The sequence below is a fragment of the Rana temporaria genome, chromosome 7, assembly GCF_905171775.1.
Source record: "Rana temporaria chromosome 7, aRanTem1.1, whole genome shotgun sequence".
Lineage (NCBI taxonomy): Eukaryota > Metazoa > Chordata > Amphibia > Anura > Ranidae > Rana > Rana temporaria.
In genome coordinates this window covers 205,037,246-205,061,461 of record NC_053495.1, presented here as the reverse complement: position 1 = coordinate 205,061,461, position 24,216 = coordinate 205,037,246, and the positions used below count along the sequence as shown (strand labels likewise).

The 24,216-nt window shown below is 45.9% G+C and overlaps 1 protein-coding gene across 3 annotated transcripts in view; it reads right to left on the bottom strand.

Moving 5' to 3' along the window:
• TIE1 (tyrosine kinase with immunoglobulin like and EGF like domains 1) overlaps positions 1-24,216 on the bottom strand; it is an 82,970-nt gene that overhangs the window by 50,044 nt on the left and 8,710 nt on the right. For 2 of the 3 annotated variants that reach the window (XM_040360867.1, XM_040360868.1), the window contains exons 3-6: positions 18,702-18,812; positions 6,162-6,317; positions 5,934-6,065; positions 2,737-2,877 (exon numbers count right to left, since the gene is read on the bottom strand). In XM_040360867.1, the coding sequence (XP_040216801.1) occupies positions 2,737-2,877; positions 5,934-6,065; positions 6,162-6,317; positions 18,702-18,812 (540 nt within the window). Of the gene's footprint in view, positions 1-2,736; positions 2,878-5,933; positions 6,066-6,161; positions 6,318-18,701; positions 18,813-22,282; positions 22,561-24,216 lie in introns of those variants that run through there. The other variant, XM_040360869.1, reaches the window with a different exon arrangement.

Here is a 24,216-nt window from a genome sequence, read left to right as displayed (position 1 = left end):
AGAAAATGGTACGGTTCGGTTAGGGTGGAGCTACAATCAGGGCCGATCCTAGGGTCACAGGCGCCTGGGTGCAGAAATATTTCTGGCGCCCCCCAGATGGGCGTGGTCATTTTACTAACCCCTCCCCTTTACAAATGTTTCTATGGCAATGACTCAACCACAGAGATGCTTTCCCACGACGTCTTCATTAACCTGGGATCCTTACATGATCTCTTAACAATAAAGAAAATACAGGAAGAGAAGCAGAGTACTTTATTGGGACCTGGAGGGGGGGTCTCTGTGATGGACTTCTGTTAGAGAGTCTGTTAGAGAGACCCCCAGACATACTACAGACATGATACAGGAGATGGTCAGAGACTGAAGACATTATACAGGAGATGGTCAGAGACTACAGACATGATACAGGAGATGGTCAGAGACTGAAGACATGATACAGGAGATGGTCAGAGACTGCAGACATGATACAGGAGATGGTCAGAGACTGCAGACATGATACAGGAAATGGTCAGAGACTGCAGACATGATACAGGAGATGGTCAGAGACTGCAGACATGATACAGGAAATGGTCAGAGACTGCAGACATGATACAGGAGATGGTCAGAGACTGCAGACATGATACAGGAAATGGTCAGAGACTGCAGACATGATACAGGAGATGGTCAGAGACTGCAGACATGATACAGGAAATGGTCAGAGACTGCAGACATGATACAGGAGATGGTCAGAGACTGCAGACATGATACAGGAAATGGTCAGAGACTGCAGACATGATACAGGAGATGGTCAGAGACTGCAGACATGATACAGGAAATGGTCAGAGACTGCAGACATGATACAGGAGATGGTCAGAGACTGCAGACAATAGTACAGAAGATGGTCCATTAGACCCCTTTCACACTGGAGGGGTTTTTCAGACGCTTTAGCGTTAAAAATAGCGCCTGGAAAAAGCCTCATCTGCAATCCCAGTGTGAGAGCCCGGGAGCGTTTTTACACTGGAGCAGTGCACTTGCAGGACGTCCAAAAATTTCCTGAAAGTAGCTTCTTTGAGGCACTTTCGTGTGTGTGTATACACATCGGTGCCCCCACCTCTGCAGGCGCCTGGGTGCAAAGCACCCTGCGCACCCTGCCTAGGATCGGCCCTGGCTACAATACATTCCACTGATTGGCGGACACGCTAGGCATTTTTTCTAAACCCTGTATGGCCCCTGACGGTCCGACTTGCAGTGGAAACGCTCACCTGAATAGGCCGGACCGTTCTAAGCCTTCAAAGATGTACCGACCCGAACCGTTCCGCTCAGTGGAAATTAGGCATTTATGGCCAAAAGTCAGCTTGACCATCACACTTATGCAAGCTTGTTGGACATCCCTTTCCTAAACCATTATTATGGGGTTCCTCTTCCTTTGTGGCTGTGATGTCCTCCACTCTTCTGGGAAGGCTTTCCATGAGATTTTGGAGGGTGCCCGTGGAAATTTGTGTCCATTTGGGAGGTCAGGTACTGATGTTGGATTAGAAGAACCGGTACCGGCCGGCCATAGAGCCCCTGGACCCTGAACTTAGCACACATGTAGCCCCACTCTTTCTCTACAAGTGTGCAAAGTTTGTTGTCTGGGGGACCTACGACAGGGGAGCACCGATTTTTCAAACTTGGGCACCCCTTCCATAGACTTCCATGTTAAATGGTAATTTCTCTGGTAATTTTGGGGACCCGGTACCCGGCCGGCCGTAGGTCTCTTGGACCCGAAACTGACCCCAGTTCTCCTCTATAAGTGTGCAAAGTTTGCTGTCTGGGGGACTTACAGCCAGGGATCACCGAATTTTCATACTCGGGCACCCCTTCTATAGTCTCCCATGTAAAAACGTAAGTCTAGTCATGGGCACAGTGAGGCATGGACACAGTGAGGCACAGTGAGGCATGGGCACAGTGGGGTATGGGCACAGTGAGGTATGGGCACAGTGAGGTATGGGCACAGTGAAGCATGGGCACAGTGAAGCATGGGCACAGTGAGGCATGGGCACAGGGAGGTTTGTGCACAGTGAGGCATGGACACAGTGAGGCATGGACACAGTGAGGCATGCACATGGACACAGTGAGGTACAGTGAGGCATAGTCTCCCATGTAAAAACGTAAGTCTAGTCATGGGCACAGTGAGGCATGGACACAGTGAGGCACAGTGAGGCATGGGCACAGTGGGGTATGGGCACAGTGAGGTATGGGCACAGTGAGGTATGGGCACAGTGAAGCATGGGCACAGTGAAGTATGGGCACAGTGAGGCATGGACACAGTGAGGCATGGGCACAGGGAGGTTTGTGCTCAGTGAGGCATGGACACAGTGAGGCATGGACACAGTGAGGCATGCACATGGGCACAGTGAGGTATGGGAACAGTGAGGCATGGGCACAGTGAGGCATGGGCACAGTGAGGCATGGACACAGTGAGGTAAAGTGAGGCACAGTGAGGCATGCAGATGGACACCCTAGGCTTATTCTCGAGTCAATACGTTTTCCCAGTTTTTGGTGGTAAAATTAGGTGCCTCGGCTTATACTCGAGTATATACGGGTAAATCCAGATTCTCTATTTCACTATATCTTTGTTTTAGGCTTTTTAAGCTTCCATAGTCTTCATTTACAGATGGATTCTTTGTCTACACACATCATGGACTATACAAAAATTTACCACCTTCCTTTATCAAAATCTTATATGGAACACAATGGGGATCATGATGGCTCCTGTACCTTTTTGGCAATGGTCGCCAGTCCATCCGCTGCCACAGGAACATCCATAGGGGTCTGGAAGGCAGAAGGTGAGTCCCTTACAGCCCTGATCACTCTTACATGTCTCCTGACAGTTTCTGCCAAAGTTCCCTTCTCTGCAAGCTGAAAAACAGAGAAACACATTCATGTATCCCTTCATTCGGCATGATTTTTCCTGCAAAACAAGGAGTAGCTAACCTAAAGTGTATGTGAAGCAAAAACGTTTTATAATAAGTTTTAGATGGAGTCTGGTTGGGGGGGATTTTTCTTCACTTCCTGCCCTAGAGACACAGCAGGATGTAAAAGGCGATCTCGCCAAAGCCAAGGGATACCCCCTCTTAGACCTTTGTCATCAGAACAGGCATGGGCGTCCGCGGGTAGGGGCAAGGGGGGTCAAGTGCCCCCCTCTGGAAGGGCTGGTGCTACCTATAGGCAAGTGTGCATATCAATGGGGGGCGCCATGCTGCATGTCCCAGGGCCTGGAGTCACATACACAACATGGAGTGTCAGGAGTGATGGTGTTTGCGGCCCCTGAGCTGGGGGGAGGCAGTAGCTGGAAATACAAAGCTCTCCCGCAGCTGCCTGTTACCTTTCACATGTCTGCTAATGCTCAGCCCGACCAGATCACTAATGATGTACCGTATTTATTGGGGTATAACGCGCTCCCGCGTATAGCGCGCACCCCTAAAGTTGCCCCGAAATTCCTGTGGAAAAAAGATTTTTGTACTTACAATTTTGGTGTCTTGCGCGGCGTCCATCGGCGGCCTCGTCGGGTCCGGCGTCTGTCTGCGGCTTCGGGTGTCCTCTTCGTCGGGTCCGGCGTCCTTCTACGGCGTCCTCCTCGCTCGTTTCCCACGCCGAGTTTGAATACTGCGCCGGCATATACCGAGCGCAGTACACTCGGGCAGGCTCGGCTAGTGTCGCGCTCACATCCTGTACGTCCAGGACGTCAGCGCGAGAGGAGCCGAGACTGCCCGACTATACACGAGTGTACTGCGCTCGGTATATGCCGGCGCAGTATTCAAACTCGGCGCGGGAAAGCGGGTATCGGCGTATATCGCGCACCCACAATTTTTCCCTGATTTTCATGGCAAAAAAGTGCGCGGTATACGCTGATAAATACGGTATCTCCTCTCCTCGTCCTCGGCTCCGACTGCCGGCTGTGTGTGCTCTGCCTAGACATGTGTGAGAGGCCCAGCGCTCCCTTCTAGATGGGGGCCCCAAGAACACCCAGCGCAAGTGGCCCCAGTCTCATCTGAGCTGCTTGGCATGTGCAGCAGTTGTTGGAGCCTTCCATCTTTATTTTCTGGGGTAAAAAACCCTAAAAAAAAATGTCCCTTTAATAAAAAATAAAATAAAAATATATTAAAAAATAGTTTTTTTTATATAAAAAATAAATAAAAAAGGGGGGGTTGCCATCTGGGGCCCTGTGGGACCTCCGGTCCCCTTACAGGTGTAATGCCTATACCCCCCTGATGGCGGCCCTGGTTTTGGGGAACCCTGTTCCCCTAACTCTTTCTTCCCTGGACAAGTGAATCAATAAAATAGCAAAGAGAAAATTAACAGAGTGAAAGTCTATCTGTCTGTTACTGTCAGTGAGTATCTGGGCACAGCAACAAAGCAAATCACCATCAGGAAAACTGAGGAAGGGGGGGCATAAAATCCAGTAGCCCTTTCCGGGGCCATTGCTACATGTGGAAAAGGCCACCCTTGGTATTCCTGGCTCAGAGACAGGGCTGGACTGGGACAAAAATTTGGCCCTGGACTTCATCCTGACTGGCCCACTTTAATTCAATAAAATCACGCCCACCAAAAGGTCGCTACATCCATTATTGTATATCATGAGAAGGTGAGAGAGAGGGGAATGAGAGAGAGAGAGGGAAGGTTGAGGGAAAGGGGGTGAGAGGGGGTGAATGAGAGAGAGGGGTGAGTGTATGAAAAAGAGAGCGAGTGTAAAAGAGAGGAGGAGAGTGTAGGACTGAGGTGTTTTTCAGGCGCTCTTGGGCTAAAAATAGCACCTGTAAAGCACCTGAAAAACGCCTCCGCTGCAGTCCCAGTGTGAAAACCTGAGTGCTTTTACACTGGGGTGCTGCCAGGGCGTTAAAAAAAGTCCTCCAAGCAGCATCTTTGGGGAGGTGGAAGAGCGGCGTACAAACCGCTCCTGCCCACTGAATTGAATGGCCACTGCTGCTGAAGCGCCTGCAAAGCACTTCAGCAGCAGCGATACACGGGCGCATTTAACCTTGAAATCGGCTGCTAGTGGGGGTTAAAAGCGCCTGCTAGACGCCGAATAGTGCAGATAAAACGACAGTAAAGTGCTGCTAAAACTAGCAGTGTTTTACCGTCCATGCCCACCCCAGTGTTAAAGCAGCCTAAGAGTTAGGGAGTGAATGAGACAGAGGGGGGGGGGAGATGAGAAACAGAGGGGGGAAGCTGAGAGACAGAGAGGGGGGTCAGAGAGACAGAGGGGGGGAGATGAGAGACAGAGGGGGGGGGTCTGAGAGATAGAGGGGGGAGATGAGAGACAGAGAGGGGGGTCAGAGAGACAGAGGGGGGAGATGAGAGACAGAGGGGGGTCTGAGAGATAGAGGGGGGAGATGAGAGACAGAGAGGGGGGTCAGAGAGACAGAGGGGGGGAGATGAGAGACAGAGGGGGGGGTCTGAGAGATAGAGGGGGGAGATGAGAGACAGAGAGGGGGGTCAGAGAGACAGAGGGGGGGAGATGAGAGACAGAGGGGGGTCTGAGAGATAGAGGGGGGTCTGAGAGATAGAGGGGGGTCTGAGAGATAGAGGGGGGTCTGAGAGATAGAGGAGGGGGCTAAAAGAGGGGGGGGCTGAGAGAAAGGGGAGCTGAGAGACAGAGGGGGGGTCAGAGAGACAGAGGGGGGGTCAGAGAGACAGAGGGGGGGTCTGAGAGACAGAGGGGGGTCTGAGAGATAGAGGGGGGTCTGAGAGACAGAGGGGGGTCTGAGAGATAGAGGAGGGGCTAAAAGAGGGGGGGGACTGAGAGACAGGGGGGGACTGAGAGAGTCTCATTTTAAAAAAAAAATATGTTTTTTTAAAACGGCCCACTGAGCCATCGGCCCACCGGGAAACTCCCTGTAGTCCCTATGGCCAGTCCATCCCTGCTCAGGGATATGATTTTTTTCCTTATTGATTCTGAAAGGAACTTGACTTACCCTTCTCACAGTGGGTTCCCATGAATCCTGGGGCACAAATACACTCTCCGCTGATGTCATGACATACACCCCCATTTAGGCACTCGAGACAATCCTTTTGGCAAGATGGACCCCACTTCTTCTCTGGGCACCCTGTATTGGGAGAGGAAAGAAGAAGGCGAAAGAATATCAGAAAAGTAGAAATCGGGGGGCTTAGTATACACAGGAATGAGAGTCCTGATTGCTGACCTCGTACGATGAGTCTGAAGAAGGCGTTAGCCAAGGGCGTTGCTCCTGTAAACCCGCCACTGTACACCCCCGCCTGACTCAGCTGCACATTGTGGAGAGTAAGCCGAGCGATCAAGCCACTGATCTCGTTCTTGTAAGTGGTCTGGAAAAACGTTCCTACAATTGAAGTGTTAATATATTAGCACAAATCATTGTATCTGCATAGAGTGTTGTCTACATAGGATCAAAGGACCAACCTCTGGGAATGCTGACTCTAGAGGAGCAATCACTGGGAGCACTGACTCTAGAGGAGCAATCACTGGGAGCACTGACTCCAGAGGGCCAACTGTTCAGAGCTCTGACTCCAATGGGCTAACCGCTGTGAGCTCTGTCTTCAAAGAGAACCAACCGCTGAAAGTGCTGCTTCCAGGGGGTCAACCACTGGGATCACTGTTTCTAGAGGACCAACTGCTGGGAGCACTGACAACTCAGCAACCAACTCAGAGTACTGACTTCAGAAGACCAACTGTTTGGAGCACTGACTCCAGATGATCAATCACCTGGTGCGCTGACTCTAGAGGACCAACCGCTGGGATCACCTATTCTTTTTTTTTTTTTTTTTTTTTTTTTTTCACTTCAGACTCTACCTCATAGAGTGCGTGTTTTATGCTCATGTTCTGCGTACCAGCCCATTGCATCTCTATTTTGGTTTAGCATCATTAGTGTCGCTTTTTCTTTATACATCTTTATTTATTTATTTATTTATTTATTTTTTATATTTATTTTTCTTTTTTTTTTTTTTTTCTTTCTTTTTTTTTTATACCAAGAATTGTCCATTTCACATTTTTACCCCCCCTTACCCCTACCCCTTCCCCCCCTGTCTCACCTTAGACATTCTCTTCAGACCTATGGGTCTTTCTAATTTTCTTCTAAGGGAGCGTTTAAATTTCTTCCCGTAGCTTTTCTGCGTAACTCCATGTTTTCTTGAAAATCCTCCAGTTTTCCCATTTTGTGCTTAATAAGATATTATTACCCTCTAACCCCTCTTTCAGTTCTTCCATTCTGTATGTTTCTTCGACCGCGTCAATCCATTCCCACATTAAAGGGGGGTCTGGATCTTGCCACCTTCTAGGAATTAATCTCTTAGCGGCATTCAGGAGGTGCGGAACCAGTGAGTCCCTGTACCTTTTAATGCCTTCTTCTCCCCCATGAAATAAAACAACCCATGGGTCCATCTTTATCTTTTTCTTTGTGATCTCTTCCACGCAACCCAATATATTTTCCCAATACTCTTTTATCTTGGGGCATCCCCACCAAAGGTGTGCCATATTTCCTGGTGATCTACATCCCCTCCAACAGTCCCCTGTCTGCCCCTCTTTAAATTGTTTTAATTTATCCGGTGTCATATACCAACCGGCGATGCATTTATAACACATTTCCGCCGTGCGGCTGTCAACCGCTGAGGAGTGAGTCAGAGCCAACAATCTCTCTATTGTGGTCCTATCCCGCTGTGTGCCCAATTCCCTTTCCCATTTTTCAATGAATGGAGGTACGTCCGGCTCCCCCATCCTCAGTAGGATCCTATATAGTTTTGAAATAATACCTTTGGATCTTTCTGTGGTACAAATTTTCTCAAGATCTGACAACTGGTCTCCCGACCTCAAAGGGTGGGGAAGACCCTGTATAAAATGGTTTAGCTGCTGATACCTCCACTCATTGATTTCCATTAAATTTTTATTAAGTTTTAACTCCTGCAGTGTTCTAATGTGACCCTCGCTCATTATATCTCTTAGTTGTGCAGTGTCTTTTTTAATCCAATGCCCCCCTACTTGTGTCTTACCCGGTGCAAAAAAATCATTGTTTTTCAGTGCTATGAGAGGTGAGTTGTATTCTTTCTCAATTTTTTTATATACTATATCCCATGTTTTCAGTGCCTTTTTTGTTATCTCGTGTAGATTTATATCCAGTGTCCTAAATTTGGGGGGATTCCAAATTATCTTATCTAACCTTACCTGTGATATTTCATTTTCTAAACTTACCCACCTTTTTTCTTTATTGACTCTGGCCCACTCCACCACCCTTGTTAATATCACCGCATCGTAGTATCTCTTAACATCCGGAACGGCGAGTCCACCCTTTTTTTTTGGTTGCCTTAATGTTTGAGAAGATATCCTATGTTTCTTATTCTTCCATATAAAATTCATAATTAATTTATTAAGGGCTGAGAGTAGTGTTCTCGGGAGGGCTATGGGGATCATCTGGAATTTATATAGGATCTTTGGCATGATGACCATTTTGCAATAATTGATTCGTCCTATCCATGATATTGCTCTATTTTCCACCCTTTTTGTCTCTTTCTTAATTTCATTTAACAATGGGATGAAATTTATCGCGTAGGTTTTTTTTGATTGATTTTGCTAACAAGATCCCAAGGTATTTAAGTTCGCTAACCCAGGCGAAACGATGATTCCTTTGCAGGGATTTTTCTTCTGTCTTACTAACATTTATACTCATAATCTCCGTTTTGGTGATATTCAATTTGAAATTTGAAACTTCTCCATATTCATGGCAAAGGCTTAATAGGTTTGGGATTGATGTTTTGGGTTCAGTTAAATAGAAGAGGACGTCGTCTGCAAAAGCTGCAAGTTTATGTTCCTCCTCTCCTATTTTGATCCCTTTTATTTTTTGACTGTTGCGGATCTTGGCTAGCAGGGGTTCCATTGACAACACAAACAGCAGTGGTGACAGTGGACATCCCTGCCTCGTTCCGTTTTTCATTTGAAATGTTTGCGAGAAGCTACCGTTTATTTTTATTTTTGCCGAAGGAGACTGATAAAGGGCGGCCACCCAGTTCATCATCCCCCTGCCAAACCCCATTTCCTTTAAAGTAGAGAGCATGAGTCCCCAGTCTACCCTGTCGAACGCTTTCTCTGCGTCTATTGACAGGAGTAGACCTGGGGACCCCGCCAACCTCATTTTCCGGATTATCAAAAGTGTTCTTACCCCATTGTCTCTCCCCTCTCGTCCCTGAATGAAACCCGTCTGATCTGGATGTACCAATTTATTCATTTCCTGCTTCACTCTCCCGGCCAATATCCTTGCGAACAATTTTATATCCGTGTTCAGCAAAGATATCGGCCGGTAGCCCGAGCAGCCCTCCAAGTCCTTGCCTTCTTTCGGGATAACAGTTATAATTGCTTCCGAGGCCTCTTTACTTAATTTGTGCCCCTTCCCCAGGCCGTTAAAATACCTACATAGCCTTGGTAGTAGTATCTCTTTACATTTTTTGTAATACATTACTGTAAAGCCATCTGGGCCTGGGCTTTTACCTGAGGCAGAGTTTGTTAATGCTAACTTGATTTCATTTTCCGTGATTGGCCTATCCATCCCCTCTGCATCCAATTGACTAATTTTTGGGAGTCTTGCTTCTTTTAAAAAGGTTGTGATCTTATTTTCTTTCTCTCCTGTCTGCCAAGTCTTTTGTTCTACTGAATATAATTTTTCATAATATAATCTAAATGTTTCGGCAATTTCTTTTGTTGTATGTACAACCTCTCCTTTTTCATTTTTGATTTTATCAATATAGTTCCTTGATTTCTTTTTTTTCACCAGCCGAGCCAAATGTTTGCTTGTTTTATTTCCCCACTTGTATCTTTCACCTGCTATTGAGTTGAATTCTTTTCTTATTTCCTGATCCATGAGATCTTTAAGTATATTTCGTTTATTGACAAGAGTTAGGTATAAATCTCGTTGCTTACCTTCTTTTTTGTGTTTTTGTTCTAAGCTGTAGATCTCATCTATTAATTTTACTTTTTTACTGATCGCTTCTTTTTTTCTCCTTGCTCCTTCCGAGATCAGAGCCCCTCTTATCACTGCCTTGTGGGCATCCCATAGGGTTGCCGCTGAAATTTCCTCAGTCTCATTTATCTTAAAGTATTCTTCTAGTTCTTTTTTAACCCTTGTTAAGCTTTTTTCCTCAATCAGTAGTTCCTCATTTAATCTCCAGCTTTGATAGGGCCTTTGATTTCCCGAGATTTTTATAGTTATACTAATGGGGGCGTGATCAGAGATCGTCATGGGCTCTATTCTCGTCTCGACCACCCCCTCCAGCATTCTATGGTCCACAAAGATGTGGTCGATCCGAGAATAACTACCATGTACCTGGGAAAAAAATGTGTAGTCTCGCTGAGTAGGATTGAAAATCCTCCATGCATCTACGAGCTGACTTCTATGTAGGCTAGCTTTGGCCTTTCTTAATTGTGTGTCCTGGGTTTCTAGTGTACTGTGGGACTTATCCACTTTCGGATCCATGCAGAAGTTTAGGTCTCCTCCTAGTATTATCTTACCCCTGCTAAAGTCTTTTAATTTTCCTAAGATTCCCAATATGTACTTCATCGGGGAGATGTTAGGTGCATATACGTTTACCAGGGTATACTCTTCTTCCTCCAATTTTCCTCTCAAAAAGAGGAATCTCCCTTCTGGGTCAGTTAGTCTATCTGTAGGCACAAACCTAGTCCCCTTGGCTACCCCTATTGCGACCCCTCTGGCTCTCTTGGAGATGGTGTCTCCATAATACCAAGTGGGGAAGTCTGTCGAATACATCCTTACGTTTGACCCTATTGTCAGATGGGTCTCTTGAAGGAATGCAATATCTGCCCTATAATGTTTCAGTTCCTTTAGCACATTATGTCTCTTGTATGGGCTGTTTAGACCCTTAACATTGTATGAGAGGCATTTAATTACTGGCATCTTCGTTCTCTTTTTTTTTTTTTCCTCCTCTTCCTCCCTTTTCTCTCCCCGGGTCTGGGTCTGCAATTTTCTTTTCTATGGGTTACGCTCTCTTCTAGTTGTCCAGGTGAGACAGGGCTTTTTCCCCCTCCCCTCAATCCCTCCCCCCTCTTCCTCCCTCCCCCCTCCCCCCCTCCCTCCCTCCCGTTTGGTCTATTAAAGACCTCTGAACCAACTCCCATGCCTTGGTCCAGATCGCTCTGGGTGAGGGTTTAGGATTTCCCCCCCCCCCCACTATCATTAGATAGGGGAGGTGGGGGGAAAGCTTCAATTTCATCTTCCCCATAGCCACCCCGGGTCCTCTCGGATCCCGGTAGTAAGCCCGGGGGGAAGAGAAAAGAAAAAAAAAAAAAAATTAAATAAGGGACACATTCTTAACACTCCAATCTCCTCTCTCAGATCTCAGCTAAGAGAGCAGGGAATCCCCATATGTATTGAGTCCCTTTGAAAAAAAAAGGGACTAATTTCGTTCGTCTTCCTCTATGTCCACCGAGTATTCCCTCAGTTCTCAGGATAAAGAGAGAGAGGAGCTCCGTCGAAGGGGACCCTAAGGAGACAGACTTTAGCCTAAGTCGGAGCCGGATGGGTATGGGAAGGAGAGGAACGGGGGGGCCTCAAAAAAGGAGCTCCCCCGCCTCCCCCTCAACCCCATCCCGGCAGGTCGGGGATCCGAATATCCAATTTCCTGCAGAATTCACTCAAGTCCTCGGGGAATCTCAAGGTCGCAGATCTTCCCTCTCTTGTCCCAATTAGACAGGCGGGGAACCCCCAATTGTACTTGATATTTAGGTCGACCATCTGTTTTAAGAGTGGTTTTAACAACCATCTCCTCGCCAAGGTTTCTGGGGCCACATCAGTGAAAATCCGGAGATCGACCCCCTCAAAAACTATCGGGGATTGTCCCCTCAGCTTCTTCCATATTTCTTCCTTCTCTTCGTAGAATCTAAATCTTATTATGACATCTCTTGTTCGCTCGGGTGACCCTCTTTTCGGGTTTCCTACTCGATGTACCCTTTCGATCATGATTGGGTTGTCAACTGTTCTTTTCAATACAGGATTAAATATCGTTTGCATAGTTGTCCTGAGGTCTTCTCCCCTCTTCTCTGGTAATGATTTGATCCTCAGGTTTTGTCTCCGATTTCTATTTTCCTGGTCTTCTAATTTGTAGAGAATAAGTCTCTGTTGTAATTGGATCTGATCGATCTGAATTTTTAGTGAGTTGGATTCTTGTTCTTGTTTCTCAATTTGTTCCTCTGCTGATTCTATTCTGGAAAGCATTTGACCAAAGTCTGTCCGTATGTTCTGTATCTCCCCCTTTATTGCATTTTCCAATTTTAACAGCATCTCTGCCATTTCTCTCTTTGAGGGGGACTGTGTATTTACGTTTTGTTCTTCAATCCTGCTGCTTTCCAGTCCATTTCCCATGGGCCCTTCCTCTCTTAGCTCTATAGATGTTTCTCTAGAAATATCACTCTGGGTTATCTTATTATCAGTCTTTTTAATTTTATTCACTTGTTGTTGTTGCTTCATTGCTCCCTGGGCCCCCTGGGCACGCGGGCTTTCCCCTCTGGTCACAAATGGTCTTATTGAGCTTGTTGCTGTTGTGTTGCTTGGGGTAATTGGGGGCCCCCCTTTTGTTGATCTACTCGTCATTCTACTCATTTTATTCTCTCTCCTTCTAATTCTCTTCCCCAGCTTAACCTCCTTTTTCCAATTGTTGGGAGAGTTAGAAATTGTAGAGAGGCTCCGTTGGAGCGGGGATACTCATGTACAGTGCAAAGATGGGTGAAAAAGGGGAGTCCGATATTATTCCCCCATATGCCACTTCATCTTATCATGCAAACTTGCACCGTTTAGATTATCTCCCTCTTGTGATCCTTGACCACTTCTTGAAGGGAAGGGGGATTTTGTACTAACAGGTGATAGGGGAGCGTGTCACCATGTTATTCCTGTGTACTTTAATTTTCAGTTTTCAGTTTTCCCTTTCGTTCCCCCTTTTACTCCTGTACCCCCGGTTCTATATTACTTGCTGGGCCCGGAGACGAGAAGGAAAAAGAAAAAGGATAGCAAAGGGACTAAGGGGGCGCTTTGCACCAAGAATTCGCCACTTCGCAAGAGAACTTGCCTGTTGTTTATTAGTTACTTCCCAACCCCTCTTCCCCTCTCTCTTCAGCTCAGCCTTCTCCTGTGCCCAAAGTATGTCGCCGTTAGGTCTTTAATATTCTCGTGTATGTATGACTGAGACTTCCTTCAGAGAAATCTCAGACCGATATCAGGGGGGGTCACAAACATTTGCAGAGACCTGGGTTCTCAATTCGGCGAGCCCCACGGGCTAACTTATAAAGCATGCCCTTAACTTTTGTACCCATATGCAGTGTATTGCGTAGGTACAGATCGGTATGTTGAGTCCAAAGTTCAAAAAGGCTCGGAAACCAATATGAGTGAGCTGTTAAAAATACCTTGGGTGTTTGCGCCTTGTGCTTCTTTTGCGTCTAATGATTAAATGGTTTCAGTAATAATTTACCGTTTATTTTCTTTAAACACCTCCCTTCTGGCGCTCTACCCCAAATTCAGGTCAGATTCAAACCTTTTCTCAAACATTTCTTTTACAGTACATTTTGTTAATCCTATAGCTTGTCCCACGGTATCGTCCCTTCCAGTTTACAGTTTTTTAATAATTGTAAATTCTCATACCTTAAGGGATGCAGCAAATCAGAAGGCGGATAGGGCGGGTAATGCAAAGCAGACCTGTTTTTTTTTTTTTTTTTTTTTTTCAGGGTAACTGTGCAGGTTTTCCCTGCCTTACCTCCGTGCTTCCTGACCTTTGTTTAGGGGGTTCCTTACTGCTGACCTTACTGTGGCCTGTTTGCCGTGATGAGTGAAGCAGTAGATTCTTGTGAATGGACTCCGCTTGTTCCGTCCTGCCACCGCACCACTTGCCTCCTCCTCTTAGCTCGTCTGTCCCCGCTTCACGCCGGCAGTTCTCCTGAGCCCCCCGCCTCGGCACAGCACAATCCCCCGTGTGAGGAACCAAGCACGGGTGCTACACTCCCTCGCCGCACCGTACGGGTCCTCCGCTGTGCCGCGCGGTGATCGGCGTGTGACGTATGGTATGGAGCCAGCCGTCAGTCATCTCCTCCTATCGGCTAGCGCGGTCCGTCCTTCCCCTTGGGCAGTCCCATGAATTTTCGTTCCCCCTCACCCATGAGCGCGGCACGTCCTCACGTGCACATGCACGCCATGTGTGATTCTGTGGATGGGGATCACCTATTCTAAAGGACCAACTGCTGGAAGTGTTGGCTCCAGTCGACCAACTGCTAAGAGAACTGACTCCACAGGACCAACCACTGGGAGTACTGATTCTAGAGCACCAACAACTGGGAGTACTGATTCATTCTGGAGGACCAATACCTGGGAGTGCTGACTCCAGTGGCTCAACAACTAGGAGTACTGACGCTGGTGGACCAACTGCTGAAAGTGCTGACTCCAGGGGATCAACCACTAGGAGTGCTGACTCCATAGGACCAACCGCTAGGGATGCTGACTTCAGAGGACCAACAGCTGGGAGTGCTAACTCTGGAGGACCAATACCTGGGAGTGCTGACTCCAGAGGCTCTACAACTAGGAGTCCTGACGCTGGTGGATCAACCGCTGAAAGTGCTGACTCCAGAATATCAACCACTGGGAGTTCTGACTCCAGAATATCAAAAACTGGGAGCATTGACATTAGAGCAGTGGTCATCAACCCTGTCCTCAGGGCCCACTAACAGGCCAGGTTTTATGTATTACCTTGGGGAGATGCAGTCTAGAATACTGCAATCACTGAGGAGCAAATGATATCAGCTGTGATGTATTTCAGTTATCTTGCAAACCTGGCCTGTTAGTGGGCCCTGCAGGACAGGGTTGATGACCACTGCTCTAGAGGACCAAACACTGGGAGCGTTGACTCCAGAGGGTCAACCACTAGGATTGCTGACTCTGGAGGACCAACTGCTGGGGCATCTGACTCCAGAGGATCAATCCCTGGAAGCACTGGCTCCACAGGACCAAGTACTTGGATTGCTGACTCCAGAGAACCCACTGCTGACTCTAGAAGTCCAGTATAAAGATCAGCAGCATTAAAAATTTTAGAGAAAAATCTCCTTTTTATGGTCTAAAAATTCTTACCTTCAGCTCTTACCCCTTTACTTCTATGGACCAGAGCATTTTTTTTTACATATTTCCTTTGGGCTTGTTTAATTGGCAACTTTGTATAACAAAGTTTTGCATATATTATTTAACACACAAAAAGATTTCGTTTTTTGATATCGTCTTGCAAAAATAATTTTATTTTTTTATATTATCCATAGACAAGAAACAAAACAAAAAACTTTCTACTGCTGTTAGTTTTAACCCCTTGCTGACCGCCAACAATACTGTACATTTACTATCACATTTACGTACATCATCCAGCCTGTGGCGCGCAGTGTGCCGCTCCCACAACCGCTGTGTCCACCAGATTGCGGCTCCCGATACCCGTCCACTAATGATCACAATGTCAGCAAAGCTGGTATGAATGAATGTCATTCATAACAGCTGTGTTTTCTATGCAGTGATGCTGTGATTAGCCCACAGCTATCACATGGTACCTGGGCCAATCGCAACACCCCGTACCATGTAATTAGCTGTAGCCAATCACAGATCTCTAGTAATCACAGCTGTTATGAATGTAACCAGGGGCGGACTGACAACTCATGGGGCCCCCAGGCAATAAAAGATTATGGGGCCCCTGGACTTACAGATGGCCACCACGCCAGGAGGCAGTGCAGAGCCGGGGCAGCTAAAATCTCAGGATTTTCACATCAAAAGCATGTCGGTTTCGGACATATCAGGGACAGATGTAAAAAAAACACAGATTTTTACATACTGTCCCTGGTTTTACTGAGCCTGGCAACCCTGATGGGGCCCCCTAGTGGCATGGGGCCCTCGGGCAGTGCCCGAGTGACTCAATGGTCAGTCTGCCCCTGAATGTAACCCATTCATGACAGTTCAAAACAGTTCAAATCACTGAAACAGTTGTGTTTTTTTTGTTAATTTAATTTAATTTATTTTTTAGGGAAAAGAGGAATAAAAAATTGTTTTTTAATTATTATTATATTTTTTTTATTCTCTCTCTCCTCTCTCCCTTAGAACCATCTGGGAACTTTAGGGAAAAGAGAAAAAATATATATATTTTTTTAATTTAAATTTTTTTTTTTACATGTAGACTTTATTGTTTATACTTTGTTATTGGGAATTTTTTTTCTTTCCTTCTTTCTCTTTTGTCCTCTCTTTTATCTGTAGATGTCAAACACTCCATGTCATGGTGTTTGTTTCTAATTAATATATATATATATATATATATATATATATATATATATATATATATATATATATATATATATATATATATATATATATATATATATATATATATATATATATATTTTTTTTTTTTCTTAACATCATATACAGGTGGTTCTCAAAAAATTAGCATATTGTGATAAAGTTCATTATTTTCTGTAATGTACTAATAAACATTAGACTTTCATATATTTTAGATTCATTACACACAACTGAAGTAGTTCAAGCCTTTTTATTGTTTTAATATTGATGATTTTGGCATACAGCTCATAAAAACCCCAAATTCCTATCTCAAAAAATTAGCATATCATGAAAAGGTTCTCTAAACGAGCTCTTAACCTAATCATCTGAATCAACTAATTAACTCTAAACACCTGCAAAAGATTCCTGAGGCTTTTAAAAACTCCCAGCCTGGTTCATTACTCCAAACCGCAATCATGGGTAAGACTGCCGACCTGACTGCTGTCCAGAAGGCCATCATTGACACCCTCAAGCAAGAGGGTAAGACACAGAAAGAAATTTCTGAACGAATAGGCTGTTCCCAGAGTGCTGTATCAAGGCACCTCAGTGGGAAGTCCGTGGGAAGGAAAAAGTGTGGCAGAAAACGCTGCACAACGAGAAGAGGTGACCGGACCCTGAGGAAGATTGTGGAGAAGGACCGATTCCAGACCTTGGGGGACCTGCGGAAGCAGTGGACTGAGTCTGGAGTAGAAACATCCAGAGCCACCGTGTGCAGGAAATGGGCTACAGGTGCCGCATTCCCCAGGTCAAGCCACTTTTGAACCAGAAACAGCGGCAGAAGCGCCTGACCTGGGCTACAGAGTAGCAACACTGGACTGTTGCTCAGTGGTTCAAAGTACTTTTTTCGGATGAAAGCAAATTTTGCATGTCATTCGGTAATCAAGGTGCCAGAGTCTGGAGGAAGACTGGGGAGAGGGAAATGCCAAAATGCCTGAAGTCCAGTGTCAAGTACCCACAGTCAGTGATGGTCTGGGGTGCCATGTCAGCTGCTGGTGTTGGTCCACTGTGTTTTATCAAGGGCAAGGTGAATGCAGCTAGCTATCAGGAGATTTTGGAGCACTTCATGCTTCCATCTGCTGAAAAGCTTTATGGAGATTTCATTTTTCAGCACGACCTGGCACCTGCTCACAGTGCCAAAACCACTGGTAAATGGTTTACTGACCATGGTATTACTGTGCTCAATTGGCCTGCCAACTCTCCTGACCTGAACCCCATAGAGAATCTGTGGGATATTGGGAAGAGAAAGTTGAGAGACGCAAGACCCAACACTCTGGATGAGCTTAAGGCCGCTACCGAAGCACCCTGGGCCTCCATAACACCTCAGCAGTGCCTCCATAACACCTCAGCAGTGCCTCCATAACACCTCAGCAGTGCCACAGGCGGATTGCCTCCATGCCACACCGCATTGAAGCAGTCATTTCTGCAAAAGGATTCCCGACCAAGTCTTGAGTGCATAACTGAACATAATTATTTGAAGGTTGACTTTTTTTTTAATTAAAAACACTTTTCTTTTATTAGTCGGATGAAATATGCTAATTTTTTGAGATAGGAATTTTGGGTTTTCATGAGCTGTATGCCAAAATCATCAATATTAAAACAATAAAAAGGCTTGAACTACTTCAGTTGTGTGTAATGAATCTAAAATATATGAAAGTCTAATGTTTATCAGTACATTACAGAAAATAATGAACTTTATCACAATATGCTAATTTTTTGAGAACCACCTGTATATATGATGTTAAGAAAAAAATTATCATAAAAAAAAAAATCACCGAAACAGCAAAGAGTAAAAAAATAAAATGAAAATCAATCCCTGATCAGCCCCCCTCCCCCCACTCAACAAGTGTAACATGTCTAGTGTTGACTGCTAGTTAAATATGTACTGTATTTATAACATCATCAGTCCAAAGCAATACTAACATTTTTATGGGTTCCACCATATCCTGGGAATTGTATAGACCAGTGGTTCTCAACCTTTCTAGTGCCGTAACCCCTTGATAAAATGTCCCTAGTTGTGGGGACCCCTCACAGTAAAATCAGGAGATAGGATCCCTTCCAGCCCCTCCGACTTCACATTCCTCACCAGTCAGCTGACCCGTAGTCTCTGGCCCCCAGCCATCCCGTGAACTGAATGGGCGGCTGCAAAGAGGCTGAGTGGGCAGCTGCAAAGAGGCTGAATGGGCAGCCGCGGGCTCCGGGGACAGCCCAGCTGGGCAGCTGTGAAAAGGTTGGGAGAGAAGTCCGTGCTTCAGGAACAGCCCGGAATTTAGTGACCCCTGGCAAATCGTCATTCGACCCCCGAGGGGGTCCCGACCCCCAGGTTGAGAACCACTGGTATAGACTCACATTATTTCCTCCGCATATCCTTACCATTATATTTCCACATTATATCCGCATTTGATGGCTTTATCACTTTGGCATCTAAGTGCGCGTCTTGGTTGATGCTGACAGTTACCGTCACTCGCAAGGGTGTCAGATCAGCTGTGGGGAAAAAAATAAAATAAACGGTTGACTATTTTAAGGGTTCCTTCTCATTTTTGTTGGACAAAATAGGCGTGACAAGGAGGTCAGATATTTTGCTAATCTGGAGTACCAGGAATATTGAAAACACCAACATTTTACCCAGTGGAAAAAAAAAATTTTGAGCACCAGCCGCCACTGACAGGAAGTTAGAAGCTCACTAGATTTCTGGCAGGATCACCAGGTATTTTTCTGAGTTAGCAGCATTGTTAAAACGCTGGAAATGTGCATGTATTTCAGAGGCATGTGTTTTTTTTTTTTGCTCTGACAAGCTTGTTAAAGTGGAGGTTCACCCAAAAGTTATGCCTAGATTCAGGTACGTTGCCGCAATTTTGCGGCGGCGTAGCTTAAGGCATTTAAGCTACGCCGCCGTAAGTTAGCGAGGAAAGTACATGATTCACAATGTACTTGCCTGCTAAGTTACGGCGGCGTAGCCTAAAGCGGGCGGGCGTAAGGGCGCCTAATTCAAATGTGTGTAAGGGGGCGTGTTTTATGTTAATGGGCCTTTTCCTAATTGCGCATGCGCCGGGCGCCTACATTTCCCAGTGTGCATTGCGGCTAAGTACGCCACACGGGCCTATTGATTTTGACGCGGACGTAAACTACGTAAATCCCGATTCACGGACGACTTGCGCAAACGACGTAAAAATTTTGAATTTCGACGCGGGAAGTGAACGGCGGCCATACTTAACATTACTATTCCAACTAGGGCCTAGCTCTAACTTTAGGCGGCCTATCTCTAACGTAAACGGCGTAAAAAAAGTACTGCGTCGGCCGGGCGTACGTTCGTGAATCGGCGTATCTACTAATTTACATATTCTACGCCGACCGCAATGGAAGCGCCACCTAGCGGCCATCCGAAATATCGCAATCTAAGATAGGACGGCGCAAGCCGTCGTATCTTAGATATGTTTAAGCGTATCTCTGTTTGAGCATACGCTTAAACATAAGTCGGCGTAGATTCTGAGTTAGGTCGGCTTATCTACTGATAAGCCGGCCTAACTCTTACTGAATCTACCTATATATTTTTAACATTAGATTGAGGCTCATTTTGTGAAGGGGAATCGGGTAGTTTTTTTTTAAATCGAAGCCGTACTTACCGTTTTAGAGAGCGATCTTCTCCGCCGCTTCCGGGTATGGGCTGCAGGACTGGGCGTTCCTATTTGATTGACAGGCTTCCGACGGTCGCATACATCGCGTCACGAGTAGCCGAAAGTAGCCGAACGTCGGTGCGCAGGCGCCGTATAGAGCCGCACAGTCGTTCGGCTTCTTTCGGCTACTCGTGACGCGATGTATGCGACCGTCGGAAGCCTGTCAATCAAATAGGAACGCCCAGTCCCGAAGACCATACCCGGAAGCGGCGGAGAAGATCGCTCTCTAAAACGGTAAGTACTGCTTAGAAAAAAAAAACACCCGATTCCCCTTCACAAAATGAGCATCAGGCTAGGTTCACACTGCTGCGAATTCAAAATCGCGGTAAAATCGCGATTTTACCACGATTTCGCGGCTGCGATTTTGCCGCAATTTTGCCGCGATTTCGGCAGCGATTTAAGAGACATCTGTGCAGGGTTCAATGTAAATCAGGGCCCGAAATCGCAAAAAGTAGTACAGGAACTACTTTTTGAAATCGGTGCAGCGCCGATTAGGACAGTGCCATTGCCGACAATTGCCAGCAAATGCTGCCGATTTGAGATGCGATTTGACATGTCAAATCGCATCTCAAATCGTACCAAATCGTACCCAGTGTAAACCAGGGCTTAATCTAATGTTAAAAAAAAAAATTCGGGTGAACTCCCGCTTTAAGTTTGTAAAATATAAAAAGCGCTGCATTGAAAACTCAGTAATCATTGTACTGTACATGTTTTGTTATTGTCTACATTCTGGCTGCTTCCAGACATCTCTGTCTATCTGCTGTACACGAGACTTCCTCTTGTTTTCACCAGTGAGATTCCTTATCGCCCTCTCTGTTTATTTCCTGCCTTTAGGACCCTTTTGTCTATCAGAGAAGTCCACCAGAAAAACGTCTTCCGAAGACGTCGCCCTCCAGGAACTCTCACTGGCTGGCACTCGAAAAGTTAACCAGGAATTCGATGAGAACCCGCCAGTGGGGCGATTATCACTCTTTATCTTCTCTTGGGCCGGCGGCGATACCGTCTCAGAACTACTTTACAAGCCAGAGACCCCCGAGAAGAGGAAGGAAAACCCAATCAGAGAAGGGAAGACGCAATAGGAAGGCCACCCATCACAACAAGAGAACGGTTTATGTGCGATCTTCCCGGGGGAAATGCTGATTAAAGGAAAGTTTTTACTAAAGAATACTTTTAAATCAACGCTCAAAATAATGAAAATGTAATGTTGTGTCTTTAGGTCAAACTTGTACACAACAACAAAAGAGAAAGACTGCGCCGAAATTTTGGTTTTAAACAGTTTTTTTACGTTTTTTTGGGGGTTCCAGAAAAAAATGTTACTGGGCCGGATTCAGAAAGAGATACGACGGTGTATCTCCTCATACGCCGTCATATCTCTGAGTTCTGCCAGTCGTATCTATGCGACTGATTCATAGAATCAGTTACGCATAGATATTCCTAAGATCCGACAGGTGTAAGTGTCTTACACCGTCGGATCTTAGGCTGCAATTCCAGGCCGGCCGCTACGTGGCGCTTCCGTATTATTATGCAACGAATATGCAAATGAGGAGTTACGCCGATTCAGAAACGAACGACGGCGCTTTTTTTTTACATCGTTTGCGTTCGGCTTTTTCCGGCGTATAGTTACCCCTGGGTCTATGAGGCGCAGCCAATGTTAAGTATGGCCGTCGTTCCCGCGCCGAGTTTTGAAATTTTTACGTCGTTTGCGTAAGTCGTTCGCGAATACGGATGGACGTAATTTACGTTCACGACAAAAGCAATGACGTCCTTCCAACGTCATTTAGAGCAATGCACACTGGGAGATTTTACGGACGGCACATGCGCCGTTTAAGTAAAACGTAAAAAACGCGGGGTCAAGGGAAATTTAAATAAAACACGCCCCCTACATCTCCATTTGAATTACACGGCCTTATGCCGCAACACAGAAGCTACACCGTAGGGGTAAGGTCGCAAGTTCTTTGTTAAATAAAGAACTTGCGCCCAAAGTTAGAGCGGCGTAACGTATTCCAATACAATACAAAAAAAATCCCAATAAGTCCTGGAAGTCGAAAACAATAAAAGTGGCGCTAGAAAGTGATATTGATAGAAATATTAAAGTGAACTGAATCATAAAACTATGTGAACACAAATAAAAAGTCCATGTATGATAAATCCAAAAGCAGGGAATCACTGGAAAGGAACACCGTCTGTGAAATGGTCTCCTGTGACGAACAATTAGAAACACCACGGTGAGATGAATAAATAAATGTGAAGGGATGACCACCACCAGGAGGGGAGGCTTACCAGAGATATTGAACCCTGTTAAGCGTACGCCTAGAGGGTCAATATAGGCTGTTATATGAGTTGATGGAACCACATCAATCGGATCCGGATACACTGAGAAAACGATGGCTTGAACACATCACTTTAAATCAGAGCGGAGGGGGGTGGCAACGTCTTGATAGTAACTCCCAAGAGGTCAAACCGTATCCAAAGCACATAAAAGAAAACGAAGTCTCATAGTGTAATACCGTAATACTGGTGAAATTTATTAACGGTTAAAAACACTTACAATTCTGAAGAAGACAAAAGGCATCAATAAAAGGTGGCGCATGGCAGCAGCAGAGTCCCGACGCGTTTCGCAATAGTTTGCATCATCTGGGGTACACTCTGCTGTTGCTACCATGCTTAAATATAAAATATGACCCCATCAAACCATTTCCTGGGCATGCACCCAATCCGAGATCACTTCCGGGTTGATTTGTCATGTAACATAACATATATATGGAGTTTGTTTAAAAATTACAAAACTAGAGAAGTGATGTATGTTAAAATGTAATAAAATTGTATGAAAAACAACGTTAAGGTTGTAGAACGTGGACACAAATATGTATAATGTTATGTGTGTCAGGTAATCATGTGACCTGTCATGTGAGGCTTGACCCTTCGGGCTGGCCAATGAGATGAAAGTGAATTGATCTCTTATAAAGTAACCTACAAGGTATCTGCAAGACGGGCCCAAATAAACATTATGTAACTTTGAAACATGTAATGGAGACCAACGAGCAGTAAATAGCTGGATCGCACTAGACTATAAACAACCTGTAGGGGGGGGGGGGAAACTATCGACACGTAGTGTCAGCATAGAAGGATATTTGTACGCCGTGTAGGGGCGGAGCGTGACGTCAGAGACGTGACTAGCGTCATCCGAACTGTCACGCTGCGCTCCAGCCTGGAAGTCGCCAGGCCTTCACCAAGAGGTGAAGAGATATATCACTTGCACTATGGTCAACATAAAGAAAAAAAGGCAAAATGTTGAAATTTGAAGTACGGTAATTTGGGCCCCATGGATGAACCTTTGCCTATCATCCAACTTCAACCACCATCTTCTACACCTGTAATGGAGGACCATTGGAGGACTCCTCCTTTGGTTGTAGCCCTTCTCTTCTCCATTCTCTTAACCTTCATCTTATTTCTCATTATATTCTCAATTTTTTTCCTTCCCTTCTCCATTCTCTTAACCTTCATCTTCTTCTTATTCCTCATTCTATTCTCTCTTTTTTTCCTTCTCTTCTCCTAGATCTACTCTTTTCAGATTTTTGGTGAGCATCCACCAGTGCCTTATGACTGGGATGGACTGACCATTGGGACTACAGGGAGTTTCCTGGTGGGCCGGCTTTAGTGACAGCGGACTGCCGCCCCCCTCCGCTCCTCTGTCTCTCCCTTCCGGCAGCGCTCACCTCCTCTCCCTGCCACAGCGCTCACCTGGGGGGAACAAAGAAGCAGGGGGAGGACCAGAGGAGCATGGGGGGAGACGACAGACAGCTGACTCAACAGCTATGGCCTGGGGGTTTCTCACTTCTACCTAATCTTGTCCCATAAGGGGGGGGCACCGAACTGATTCTTTGCCCCGGGTGAAATAATGTCTAGCTTCCCCACTGGTAATGCCTATAAGAGTACCAGCCGTTCTACTCTAATAAAGTAAAACGGCTAGTGGCTAGTGAAGGGGGAGGGGGGGTTGGTGACCGGGGGGGGGGGGCGGGAGTTGTCCGGCCGCTGTGGGAGAGACTTGTCAAAGTGGGCCAGTCTGGATGAAGTCCAGGGCCAAATTTTTGTCCCAGTCCAGCCCTGCCTTATGACCAGCTTATTCTGTGGTTACTCAACAATTCAGGATTAATGCCAAGGAATGCTGGACTGCTAAACGCCTACTTTCTGCATATCACGTTATTTACATAAAA